The following is a 14,330-nucleotide window of genomic DNA, read 5'->3' as shown; positions in this document are numbered from 1 at the left end:
CTCATTTACAATGACCACAAACACATGATCAAAATAAAGTCTATCTCTACTGAGTATTTAGGTGTGATTTTAATAATATGATGCAAATTAAATATTTAAGGTATTAGCTTATTTAAAGGTTGTTTTTTCATAGTTATTCCTTTACAATATTTACTTAATATATAACACTACTGATGAAATTTGGTGTCTATGAATAACATGGCTAAAATTTAATCTATTTATTATTTAATCATGACACTTTTAGCTTCTTAAAATTATTTAAGTTTAGTCTTTTTTCTAGTTACAAGTATCATATAGGTATACACACACACACACACAAGCACACACAAGCAAATGAAAACAACAGCAACAAAAAAACCTCTTCTAACCATCAATAGATGAGTGCGATGATATTCACTCTAAGTTAATCTCCAGACATCCAAATTCATGAATAAAAATTCATCAGCTTTAAATACACTGAGCCTATTAAGCAAGAACAAAAGCATATGCACAAAAGAGCTTTTAATATATTTCAAAGCCCACAAGAGCCATGGTCTCATTAAAATTATAAATTACACAAACATGGAATGAAGATTCAAACGGCAGTGCAGCTAAGCAGATTACAGAAAAGCCCGCGTTCCATATGATAACACACCATGGCCCTCCCAGATGGGGGCTTGGAACAAAAAGGCCATCACCACAGCTAGGGAAAACCTCCTTGTGATCTCTGGTTTCTGTTCAGCACATGACAGCCAAATAATATGTTGATTATTCTGTTTGTGCTGCTAGGCTTGTACGATGGAATAAAAGCGATATGATCTATTGTGAACCCAATGCTAATGTGTTGCTCCACTCATAAGTAATATACTGATTTTATTTTGAAATTGTCTTTTATCTGAATATCAGTCTTTAAATGCATGAATTAAAATAAAAGCCAGGATAAAATAATAGTTAATTTGATACTTTAAACTAAAAATTGTAGTTGACAAGTGAAGAACATTTAAATGCTTAGTGAGAAGTCAAGTCTAGTCACCTACCTTTCTTTACCTTATGCATTATGATCAGAGTGTATTTTAAAATATCTTAAACTGGGAAATTAATCTCACTATGAAATATAAAAGTAACTAGCTTACTAATATATATTACTGTCTAGATAAAAGCTAAGTAATTAGGGTATTCAAAAAGATAATTCTGTAATGTAAATAATACCACAGATTAGAACATATAGTGACATTTTGAAAAAAATATAATTGAAGGTCTCATAAATGTTTAAAACATAGCCACAAATGGTAATTGTGTAGTCCGATTGAAAATTATTTAGAAGACATAATTTTTGAATATAACTGCCAGCATTAATATATTGCCTTGGTGACAAAAAGTTAAAATCTAATTTTTCTTTCAATTAAAATGTATATTTAATATGCTGATCTTTAATAGAAAAAAATATACTTAATTTAGGTTACTAGGATTATCAACAAATGCTTCACAAAATTACATATTTCATAAATAAACTTAAGAGTATCGATGTCATTAACATTGAGAACCGTAACATTTATTTTCCTATTCCAGATTCCTGTCTGAACAACATAGCAGATTCTCCTAAAAGACAGATAACAACACAAAGCAGCAATAAAAGAAACACAAAAGGAAAAAGTTGACAAACAGGCCAATTTTCATAATGACTTGTTTTGTACAAAGTGCATGACTATGACACCTCACCACCTAAGACCACTTCACGTGATTCTTTCTCCAGAGATAGTCTTGAGTCCAAACGGTAAAGCAAAATTGCCTCACAGGAAAATACAGTCTAAAATGATAAGTCTAAAGAACAGAAAAAAATATGCTTAGAGAACTTCACATATATCATGTCCTTGGAATGCACAAATATGTCTTAAACAAGGAAAGACTAAACTTAACTGACATACATTAAATCTGCAAACTTCTGTTCATCAAAAACACTACTGAAAAATGAAGAATATTTTTGAGTGAGAGAAATCCGAGTAAGAGAAATCAGAGTGCACACTTAATTATAAATTCATATTTTGAATACATAAAAAACTGCTGATCAAAAGAAACAGAGCAAATAGGAGAGTGTGCACAGGAGGTTAGGCATCATGCAAGAGAATCAACCAAATAGCCGGTCTATATATGGAAAAAAATATCCCAGTTCATTAACTCTCAAGAGATTATAAATTACAAATATAATGATTTCATAGCCACTAGAACCTGACAAGTAAAAGGATAGATAAATTCAAGCCGTAGAAAATGTGTGGCACACCTGGAGTCCTCATGCAGTGTGTGAACAAGCTCAGCTATCTTAGAAAATAGCAGACCGTGTAAACTTGAGTGTGAATTTACATAAACGATTTCACTCCTAGACACACACACACACAACACACACACACACGATACACTGTAGCATGTTCATAGTGACAATATATAAAACCTCCCCAAATATGTACTAATGATGAATTAACAATTATTGTCCATACACTGGAATATAGCAATGAGAATAAACCCCATAACTAGCTGTAATAAGCTCAACAAATCTCACAATATAATGCTGAGCAAAGGAAAGTAGACACAAAAGCTATACAGTATAATTATCAATATATGTGTGTATATATTATATTATATAACAGAAGTAATCCCTACAATGAAGTCAGGTGAGTGGTTAATCCTTGTAGAGGAAGGGGAAAGTGACCAGCAGGTGCCATGAGTGACCTATACAATGATTACAAAATGTCTTTCCTTATATCTGCATGCTGGTCACATGGGTGAATCTGCTTTGTAAAAAAATCATTAAGCCATCTACTTCTACATCTAAAAAAGTGACAGTAATCAGGATTTTTCAAAAATTTTCACTGCAATGACTTTTATAATTGCCTAAGAGTAGACATACCAAATAATCTCCAAATGTAGAATGTATTAATTTGTAGTCATAGAAGGAGATAATGTGAAAGAATGAAGAAGAATTTAACATACTTCATGGATGACCCTTTAAATCACAATGTTGACCCAGAGGCCCACCTGCTACCACACCAGGAGACAAAGGCAGGCGGAAGACACCCAGAGGTCTGCCTTCAGTGGATGCTACTACTATGTGCAAGTATGTGGTGGAGAGATGGGAGAGAAAGAAAAGCAGAATGGTTTGAGCACTATAAAGAGAAGCAGGACTGGAGGCACAAGGATGGAGAGGAACAGCCTGATAGAAGTATCCTGTCAGAAGTATCCTGATAGAAGTAGCCTGCCCTGTCACCTGAGGTCATGGTGAATGAAGTCTGGGTTTGTGGTTTATCTGAGGGCCCTGTCTGGGTTCCCACCCATGCAGCAGCAGGAGTCTGTATAGAAACATGTCTGTGGCTCATATTACCACCAAAGGCCATGAGGATGTGTCTGGTCTGGGCTACTGCCTGGGACCATGTTGGTGTCCAAGGGCTGCAATACAGCTGGCCCTTCCCTTCACTGATGACCAAGCTTAAGAAAGCTGGCCCCTCAAGGCCTGCAATGAATACCAGTGGCCCTGGTGGCTTGGTGATACAGGTAAGCAGGCCTGGAGATGTGAGAGCAAGAAAGATGGCCCTGCCCCTTGATGGCTGTACCAGTGGGTGAGCAAGCCAGGGCAGTGCTGGAGAGCTTCACTTGGTAGTGTGGGTGCAGGAGAGCTGGCAGGCTGACCAACTCAGCTACCACCCAGGCTCAGATTCAGGGCTTTGGGTTGGCCCATTCCAACATCTACCCCATCTATGAACTGTGTGAGCCTGTGAAGGGGCCGATCCTGTAGATCCAAAACTGTAGGATTAAACAGGGCCACAACATGACAGCCAAGAGAAGTCCCAGTGAGAATCCAGTATTGATAGCATAGCAGAACCCAGAGGGAGGCCTCAAACCAGACTAATGACTCCTTGCAATGAGCATTTGCAAGTAAACATGTGTGGACAAAAGGGTATATTGTGTGACACGCTGTGAAAAACTGTGACACACTACAACCTCTCGGATGAGATTTGTTTTGTTTTGGTTTGTTGGTTTGTTTTTTCTTTTACTGGGGAGGTTGCAAGGGCAGAGGGTGGATATGAAGGGATGAGGAGCTGAGTGGGACTGGGATGCCTGATGTGAAACTCACAAAGAATCAATACAAAGGTTTTAAAAACCAAAATGTGAATGAAATAAGAAAATAGATACTATTTTATAAAAAAAAAGAGGCAAAATATAAACACATTGCTTAGGAACACACATGAAAATTAAAAATTATATAGAAATAATTTAAGTAGTTACAACAAAAGGTAGAATATTTGTTACCCTTAAAGAAATGGGAGACTAAGCCAACCATGGCAAATTATAGCCAATAGTCTCGGGATGATTCCAGAATGTGAAACCAACAATAGTTAGACTCCCATCACTAAGGAGATGTAGAGGGGGAGAGAAGAGGGGAGAAAGGAGATGGGAGAGGGAGAGAGAGAACAGCATTAGTGCTGGGGAGTATGAGTGATGCTCTGGGTATATGGTGGTTTGGGTTTGCTGTATAGGTATCTCATAACTACCCCATAGATTTGCCTATGTTTATAACCTTATATTACACAAAGGTTATATTATATGTTTATAATGTTTATAACCTTATATTACCTTATAATGCAAAGTTTAACTTATGTATTATCTGTGATATTACATTCTGGCTGAGAAAGAAAAAAAGGCACATTCTCTTGTTAACAACAGTTTATGTTCTTGGTCTGCAATTCTAATTATTATAGCAATATTTTAATAAGTAAGAACTATTACTATGCCTAATTCTTCATAATTCCAATTACATATGAATTTCACATGTTTTATAACAGCTATAAAAATATGAGACATGTTTTACAACAGCTATAAAAATATAGGATACCTTGAAAGAATATAAGTTCAATTATTCTACTTCACTTTTGCTTATATATTGAATGTTATTTCTGCCTTTTTTTCTTTTCAAACAAAAAATGTACACTTACTTTAAAAATCCTAGATTATAACCAGATAATTTTGTGCAGAATGTACTCCCCGAAAACTTGTGGCTTGAAGGTAGGCAAACACAATTTCTTTCTTCTCTCATGTGCTTTAAATCAATTCTAGGACTTTTGCATATAGATATGATAAGAGTCTATGAGAGCTTAGCTGCAGATAAAATATTTGAAGTCTAACCTACTGTCACTCTATGTAGATATGCTCCCTATGTTCTAGCAAACATGGCAACGGGAACAGGGTAGAGACCAAGTAATGTTTAACTACCAGTACATTAAAACATAAAACACAAGTTGCTATTCAAAATAGGTCCAATATGATCTAATTTAAATTACACTGAAGTAGTTTCAACTACTGGGAATAGTATTGTGTAGACACAAATCATTTTCTCTCCAATAGCATATGGAAGTAAAATTGTTACGACAGGTATCATTATAACAGTATACTGACTTACACTAAAAAAAAAAGCACATACAGTTAAGGAAGTCATTTAAGGCCCATACTAACAGGTATCCCTGAATATATGTCATTATAACTTTTAGACACCCTTAAACAGAAAACAACCAATAAGGAAACAAGAGAATATAGGCCTTCTCATCAGACTTTAGTAGATTATCAATCTGGTGGCAACAGTATAGCATTTTTGTGAATATAACAATGTCCCCCCCAACCGGCGGGGGGGGGGGAGGGCACTGAGCAGTTCTTTGCTCACCTATTTAGTGCCTTTAGTGCTCTTTAGAAAGTCACATTTTGTCCAGCAGGGAGCAGCCTTACAACAGCCAAGGACTTAACTTGAATATGAAACCCACAGATGAAAACAAAGGGTGTTTTGAATTCTAAAACTACTACTTACCATCTAAAAATTCTACTTACCATAGGTCTGTTCTACAATCCTATGCAGAGGATAATCCAAGTTTATGCAGGTTTCCAGGAAAACCCAGATCTATAGGAGATCTCAGAGCGTGTGTGAGTCATCCATGGTTTTTCCGATTCCTAAAGCAATAAATCAAAATTGTGTATGTGAAAGCATCTCTGACCAATGATGGGCTAAGTTTAATGTAAAGTAGGAGTAGATATTTCTCAGTGAGTTGCGTCTTCCTTTTGGTGGGACAGCAGGAGTCTTGAATTTGGATATTCAATACCATTGAACCTTTATTAAACGGGACTACTAAAGTCTTATCCAAATGAGAATTTAAGAAGGAAGAAATTAGAAGACATAACAGGTTATATAAAAAAAGCTAAGAAGCTCTGTGGTCAGAGTTCTGAGAGTTGATAAGGCAGCCATACACACTTTTGCTTTTACAGGTCAGCATGCATATCTAATGTAATTTTTTTTTTTGAGACAGGGTCTCTCTACATAGTCTATGTAGTCCTGAGTGTCCTGTAATTTGCTTTATAGACCATACTGGCCTCAAACTCAGATTTTTCTGACCCCAGAGTACTGGGATTAAAGATGGTGAGCCGCCATGTATGGCTAATCATAAAATTGAAAACATAGTAGAAAATAGTTTATAACGCTATTGTGAAAAAAAATCATGACCAATTTTAGGCAAAATATTTTAATGTTAAAACCTATGAAACAGTTAGCTATAATAATTCTGCATCAGTTTTTATATCTTAAAGACACAAATTATTTTGTCTCAATTCCTATGTGAAATGTCAAAGTTTGCGTTTGGTTTTTCAGAGTTCACAACAAATAAGATACTTATCCAACTTCAAATACATATAAGTTAGAGGGATTTTATCTGCTTAAATATATTCATTCTATTTATAGGCACTTCAACTAATCTGAATCTCACTGTATTGCAAGTCTCAAATACACTTATATTTATTCTACCCATATAAGTATTTTCTTAGTTATGTAAGCATTTGAGACCTCCCTAAACATTTTAAAGTCAATATCCAATCACCTAAATTTAATTTCACTCTTCTTTAAAGCAGTTAAAGACCACCACTATTTTAATATATACCAATATACTAATACTAATGTATATATTAAGCAATAAACTTTTTTAACTCAATAGGACTTTAGTATTATTGTGTCATGTACACATATTCAATATCCTTAACAACTTGCTATATAAAGTTTGAAAGAAAGAAATGTATCTATTTGGCACTTGCTAGTACTAATACTAACATGCAGGGTACCAGTGTCCTATGAAACATATATTTATTGGGAGGGGAGTGCAAGCCTGCCATAGCATTTATGGTGAGAGAAGTCAGAGGACACCTTGCTCACATTGGTTCTCTCCTTCTACCATGTGGGTCCTAGGGGTGGGACCCAGTCATCAGTCTTGGCAGCAAGCACCTTTAACTATCGAGAGACATCACAAATCCATGAGCCATCTCATCAATCCATAACATGTTTGCCAATTAATTATTCATAAGTTTGTAATTTCTGTAAATACATTAAACAAAAGTTTACATTATAGATGAACATTACCCAGAAGAGACTTTGGTGATTTGAGTAGTGTCCTACTTCCCAAATTAACATCCACTTAGAACCACAGTACATGAGCATCTATTATTTGTGATACAAGTAAGGTAAGGGTCAACATGAGACTATACTAGATTAGTGAGGTAATAAATCTAATAATATTGTCCTAGTAAAAGATAGAGAACAATACACTGATCCATGAAAGAGGAAATTATGAAACTGGAGACAGATTGAAGTTGTGATTTCACAACCAAGAATATCAAGAGACTGCAGAAACCAAAAAATAAGAGTTGTTTCTTAAAAATATGGAATAAATATGGCCCTGCTGACATCCTGATGATATTTTATACTTCTGATGTTCTTAAAAAGTAAGTTTTCTGCAAACAGCCAAGTTTAAGTCAATTCATTATGGCTGTACTAGGAAATTCTTATAGATTTTGGCAATAGGATGTCGGGTGTTGCATTAAAAGAGATTGTACGTGGGACACACTTCTCTTCCCAGTATCGTACCTACAGGATAGTCTGGTTCCAAATGGTAAGTTTAATAACACTTCTTCAAAAATTTCTCTCAAATAATAGTATGTTTTTAAACTAATATAAGTAAATACTGTAGACAGTGAGGAACATAGCTATACTTGAAGCTTGAAGGATTTTAGACTATAAAGTATATAGAACAGGGAAAGGTAGAAGAGTCCATCACACAGGCTGGCAACTGGTAACTCTCCAACTACCATTTTCTTTTGTGTGGCAACATAAAGAAGTACCACATAACTGACTTTTAAATGGCTCAAATGAAAAGGAAGACCATGCTGTAACATATTAAAACTATTTGAAATTAAATTTCAGCTTCTAGCATAGCTGTACTCAACCATTAATGCCAGATCTCATGGTTTACTCATGGAAGAGATGAGTAGATTCAAAAAGAGACTTTATTATCTGCCAAACCTAAATTATTTACTATTTGGTCTCAGAGATATCCACTCAAGACCAAACACAAGTATACGATAAGTTTTCATATTTCCTGCTGTGACTCCAATTGGTATTGGTCTTCACTGAGAATAATGAAGGATAATCAAATGAAACAAAATACCTTATCTGTCTAAAAGGAACTTGACATCTAAACTACGAAGACTAGGAAACTAGGATAGGAATTCTTTATTTGTTATTAGAGAAGGAATCCACCATTTTGATAAAAATGACAAGACTGTATAAAAATCCTAAGACTGGGTTTAGGCAGAAAGGAAGTGTTCAGCAGTTATCTGAGCGCCTTAAAAACATAAAAGTATGTCCCATACATACTGGTGACATATTTGAAATGAAAACAAGCAACCTTCATCAAATCTTTCTGACTGATGTGTTGCTAAACCACATGGCTTGTTGCTTTCCCCCCCGATATGATTCTTCATTATCTGTTTTGGGTTTATTATTATTACTGTTTGTTTGTTTTGCTGATGCTAACCCTGAACACCTGATTCAACGTTTCCAATTCTTTAGGATTATAGGCTCCGGCTCAAACCTGAATATGATGCAGGAAAAAAGAAACGGGGTGGGGGGAGAAGGTGGGGGTGGAAGGGAGGGAGAGAGGGAAAGAAAAAATATAAAGGTGTTGTGATTCACCAGTAAGTCTCAGGACCAGAAGGCAAAGGAAGGCAGACTTCTGTGAGTTATATGCCAGACAGGGCTACATAGTGAGACCCTGTCTCAGAATGAATGAATGAATGGATGGATGGACAGATCAATCAATCAATCAATCCATATATCATATATTATCCATCACTGTTGGCAGTAATTCAGCGACACTAGTATTGACTTGGGTCTCTTTTTTCGTTCATAAATTGCTCATCTGGGATGTTTTCAAAAAAAAAATCACTTCACCAATTCCTCCTCCAGTTCTCATTTGAAGGGAAAAAAAAGCTCTGAATTACATGATTTTTCTACCACAAATAAAACACATAATGTAGTAGGAACCCTCTCCAGAGTTCAAATTACTAAGAAAATAAGGTACAAATAAATCTAATTCTACTCAGATTTAGGGGAAGAGAAACTTCAAGTAGTTTCCGTTATTTGCAGCTGCTTCGGAGAAGTGACAATTAAATGTGTGAACAAGGTTGTCAGAGTAACACTTGTCATTCACACTGCTTAGGAAACAACCTCCGAGATTTCCAGAAACATTAATTAAAATTAAGAAAAGCTGCTCACGGGGACTTGTCAGAAAGGTATAGTCTGTGAGAGCGGGAAAGCCCAATCAGTGGTCTCGAAGTTCACGAAGGGGATTTTCTAAGTAAAGTCTACCATCCAACCCACCCAACCCTGGGTTCTCACTGCCTTAAGCCCAAGAGCAAGCCAGCCACGGAAGTCACCGTTACTACTTTCCAGATAGCACAACCATTCGGGAAAACGTGGTCTCGAGGGGCAGTGGTGGGGGTGGTAGTGATGGGGAATAACTTTCCTTAGAAACCAGTGAGGTGAGAGAGGCAAGAGAAGCGTCTTTGCTAAACAGCAGGGAAGAAGAGAGCACCAACTCGCAGTGGCTTAAGAAGCCTTGAGGGCAAATCGCTTCTCCTCCCTCCTCTTTTAACTCCAGGTGAACGTAGGCACTCGCAAACCAAGAATGCCGAAGGACAGTACCCACCTGCGGCCCCAAACACCAAGAGAAGTTCCTCAGCCAGGACTCAGACGGACCAGATTCACCTGGGCCACGTACAAGCCTTCGGCTTTACGTACAGCACTTTTCAGCAATAGGCCTTGCGATTTGTTGGCCTGCAAGGAAATCTCAGTCCTATTGGCTGCCAATGGTGAGTAGGCGGGACTTTGTGTCTGGCTCTGACAGGCCGGCCGCTCGAGTTCCCAGAGTTCCGATTGGGTCATCCTAGGAGCTTCAAGATGGCGGCGGCAGACACCTGCGGCGCGAGTACCCTCAGCTCCGAGTCTGTGGCTTCCGAAGCGGGCCAGAGCGGCACCTCTAGCTTCCAGAGGAGGGGCAAGGCCTCTGGGGGCCCCGGAGGGGGCCCTCGGCTGCTGTCCATTGCCGGCACGCGACCGTCGGTGCGGAATGGACAACTGCTGGTGTCAACCGGGCTCCCAGCCCTGGACCAGCTCTTAGGTCGGTTCAGAATAAAGATGTGGGCGCATTCCAGGGAAAACTAGGGGAGGGACTCCAGGGCAGCCCGTCATCCCCGTGCCCTGCCGGCCCCACGCACCCATCTCCTTTTCCCCTCTCCTCTTCACAAGCGTGGTCAGGATAGCCTGCTCTGACAGAGAGGAAGATTGGGGAAGGAAACTTGTTTGGAGATGTCTTAAGAGCTGTGCGCTAAGCCTGCCCTAAGACCAGACTCCTTACTCCTCTCTGCCCAGCACCACCTCATTTCCAGATAACCATGGACCCTACATTCTTTTACCTTAAAATGATTACTAATGGAAATATATATATATATATACACATGGAAAGGAATTGGCTTGTAGAATCCTCTGCTGGTTATCTTAGGAAACCTTCCTTCTAACCCTGGGTAGCTTAAAGTCGGGACTAACCTACAAAACTTTTTAGCGTTTTAAAGAAGGATTTCTTTAGAAAAAGCTGACAGTATTACCCTCTTTTTCTCAGTCTTGCTACTCATCTCCTTAAGTCTTAAACCGGGGTGGCTCTAAAGGGTGGATGTTAAAGGTGCCTGTTGACTCAAAGAAATGACCGTCCTTGGTATTCTGATAGTTCTACCTCCTCCCTCCTCCCCCCACACACACACCTGGTGTCTTAAATATGTTCTTATCATCTCTGGAATCTTTTAATGCAAAGCCTACTGAAGAATATACTTGTTTCAGAGAACTAATTTGTTGAAAGGCTTGACTAATTAGGTTAGAAGAACAGGCTACATTTCTGTCTGCTGCTTCATAAAAAAAGATGTGTGTTTACGTTTTGTAACCCTTTTACTTAGTGTTTATTATATGTCTGTTAAATCTGGTACATTTGCATAATATATTGCATTTGCCATTGCTTATTCTTGTTCTTCACTGACATTTTCTTGGGGTTATATGCCAGGCCTTTCAAGTAAGTTTAGCAAAGAGGAAAATAACAAAACAAAGAATTTATCAGAAACAGCATGGTTTCTTGATTCTATTATTTCATGTTCTAAATGTATCTTGATTGTTTTCTACATAAATTCAAAGTAGTTTCACATAATTTTTTCAAACTCATTCAGTTTATGAGACTAGAAAAATGATGCAAAATGCATAGTTGGCAAATATTTATTTAACTTTTTTTTTCCTGTTTGGCCTCAGTTATCCTAGTTTTGAACCCAAAGCTTAGAAAAGTTTGCCAGCTTTAGTGAACTCTCATCCAGACAGAAATTAATCTGTAAGTGGTTTTTGTAATCTGTAAGTGTATTTGCTGTTAGTGACAGCAAATCTTCCCAGTCAATCTATCCTATCTTTTTTACCCCTTAAATGTCTATATTTTTAATGAAATGGGGATAGGTGCCTTTATTCAGTTGATAGTAATCAAACTCTTCAAACAAAAGGACTGCATTTTCAGGAATGTACCTTCACTTCCTCGTTGAAATAGCAAAATGTGCTTAGACCAGAGCCTGGCACTCAGTAAATTCTTAGTAAGGTCTTGATTAATAGGAGAAGAAGAAAGCCTAAACAAGAAATAGTGAAGTATGAAAAGTGGAGTTTGGCATTTGAGCTCCAAAATTTGATTGAGAAATTTAATGGTACGAGTAGTTGCAAAACTGCAGAGCCTCCAGGCTCATCTTTAGCTTCAGTTCTAGTCATCTCAGCACTTAGCACCACAGCTTTTGCTGGGTTTCAAGAACTATTGTCAGGGAGTTTTGATAGTTTACTGAATTTAAGATTAAATCTTTAACTATAGTCTCTTCACACCTGCCAAAAAAAAACCTGAGGGCACCTTTTCATCTATGTTTCTATGTAGATATATGTTTCTATGTGGAAACATATATGTATGTCTCTATGTAGAAACATATATGTTTCTATGTAGATATATGTTTCTACGTAGAAACATATATGTTTCTATGTAGATGTATACTTGAACAATCATTGTGAAATTTACAGAAATGCTTAACCAGTGGAGGGTTTTAGTATTTGAATCAAACATGCTAAAAATCAGTGTTCACTAAGAAATTAAAATAGTAGCATTGATGAACTGTTGTATGTTTTGCATGCTTACAGTTGATTTGCAAAGTATATAGAAATTCAGACGGTTGCAATAATAGGAGTTGCTAGATTACAATAAATATACTCAGATGTATTTCAGTTGTTAACTTCTTAGTGACAGTTTTGTAACTTAATTTCCTGTCCTGTATGTCTCCTGAAGCAAACATTTACATTTGTTTTTCATTAAAGTGTTTGGAAGTGAAGCATCTGTTGCTTATGTGTATTCAGATAACCACGAGAATCCCATAACCTCACTTGTTACTTTCCAAAATTATTTGATTCAGATTGTGGCAAGCCTTATATGACTCTATTGTGATAAAATGTAATAATAGTGGTATATTAAGAATGTTGTGACATTGTGGCCGAATAACAAGTAATATTGCGTTATACCCACCGTATGGTACAGTGAAACTTTCCTTCTGCCACCTGACATCAGGGTAATTTTAAACATAATTGCAAATATATTTGAAACCCATCATATAGACTGATTGAATGTTAGCTATTTGATAATTCATTACCCCTGTTGCTTCCATCAAAATATCTTACAAATTTGAAAACTCTCCTTTTCAGCATTTTAAAGAACACAATTCAGTCATTTTATCATTAGATTTTCATATTCCCTAAGTTGACAATGTTTAAATTTTACAAGTTTTCGTTTAGAGTTTCTGATTCTAGGGGACTTCATTATGGATGTGTGCAAATTTGTGCATGAGTACAGGTGTCCCCAGAGGCTAGAAGAGACCTTAGGATCTCCTGGAGCTGCAGTTACAGGTGGTTGTAAGCGACCTTGTGTGGGTTCTAGGAATCGAATTTGGATCCTCTACAAAAGCAGCAAGTGCTTTTAACCGCAGAGCTAGGTATCTATCCCAGTAATCCAGGCTTCAACTTTGTTTCTTTCAGGGCATTTATGTTGTTATTTGAGGATACTATAGGTAAATGACATTACATTTTAGAAAGGGAAAAGAACTTGGCTAGATAGATACTTAAGGAATTTCCAAGGAAAAATTGTAGGCAGTCTTGAGAGGTTCTAGAAGGAAGTGTGACTTTGAAGATCTGGCTCGTTAACCCTTACCTTGTTCAAAACTGAATACCCTGTTACTGAGTTTTGGCAGGCAAGGGAACAGTAAGTAGGTGGAGTTTGTGCTAAATAAAGTCAATCAAAAGTTCTATGGAAAAGTTCTTGCAGTAGCCACTGATTTCCAAACTTATGTTAAATAATAAATACAATTGGCTTGGTCAGTAGGTTGTCATCTGTAGTAAGAAATGATATACATTAAGATTGGGCTATATATTTGATAATTTTTATTCTATTTTAGGTAGCTATATAACTAAAGAAAATATATCTTCTTTCTATTACTATATAAAGCTGTTTCATATGATTTAGTCTCCAGAACCATTGTCCCTATTCATAGCTCTGGTTTCCATATTTGCCCAGTCAGCAATTGTCTTAGGCCAGAATACTGGATCACTTAAGACATAAGCACATTAACAATATCCCAACAGTCTAATTTGATAGACACTATTAATTTGGTTGTTAAGGATACTTCATTTATCTATCTATCTATTTAGCTATTTATTTTGGACGAATCATGACTATATATTGACTCAAGCTTTGGGTTAAAGTTCATCTACAACTTCAGTGTATCAAGAAAGATATACACAAATATTTTACTGTAGGGTATTTTGAAAGAAGATTGTGAGGTTTTTTGTCTCCTTAAATTTATTTTAGCTTTGGATTTGTTTTCAAGACAAAATC

At 36.8% G+C, this 14,330-nt stretch overlaps 2 protein-coding genes across 6 annotated transcripts in view; one reads left to right on the top strand and one right to left on the bottom strand.

The window, feature by feature from the left end:
* The window catches only part of Immp1l (inner mitochondrial membrane peptidase subunit 1), a 55,698-nt gene extending 45,570 nt beyond the window's left edge, over window positions 1–10,128 (bottom strand). For all 5 annotated transcript variants that reach the window (XM_028766956.1, XM_028766957.1, XM_028766958.1 and 2 more), the window contains exons 1-2: window positions 10,041–10,128; window positions 5,845–5,964 (exon numbers count right to left, since the gene is read on the bottom strand). The gene's annotated coding sequence lies outside the window, so the exon portion shown is untranslated. The remainder of the gene's footprint in view (window positions 1–5,844; window positions 5,965–10,040) is intronic.
* A 163-nt stretch (window positions 10,129–10,291) lies between these two features.
* Window positions 10,292–14,330, top strand: part of Elp4 (elongator acetyltransferase complex subunit 4) — a 204,556-nt gene continuing 200,517 nt past the window's right edge. Inside the window, exon 1 of the mRNA XM_028767104.1 lies at window positions 10,292–10,511. Within this exon, the coding sequence (XP_028622937.1) occupies window positions 10,292–10,511 (220 nt within the window). The remainder of the gene's footprint in view (window positions 10,512–14,330) is intronic.

The sequence above is a fragment of the Grammomys surdaster genome, unplaced genomic scaffold (genome assembly GCF_004785775.1).
Source record: "Grammomys surdaster isolate TR1022 unplaced genomic scaffold, NIH_TR_1.0 170, whole genome shotgun sequence".
NCBI lineage: Eukaryota > Metazoa > Chordata > Mammalia > Rodentia > Muridae > Grammomys > Grammomys surdaster.
This window is presented reverse-complemented; position numbering and strand designations above follow the sequence as displayed.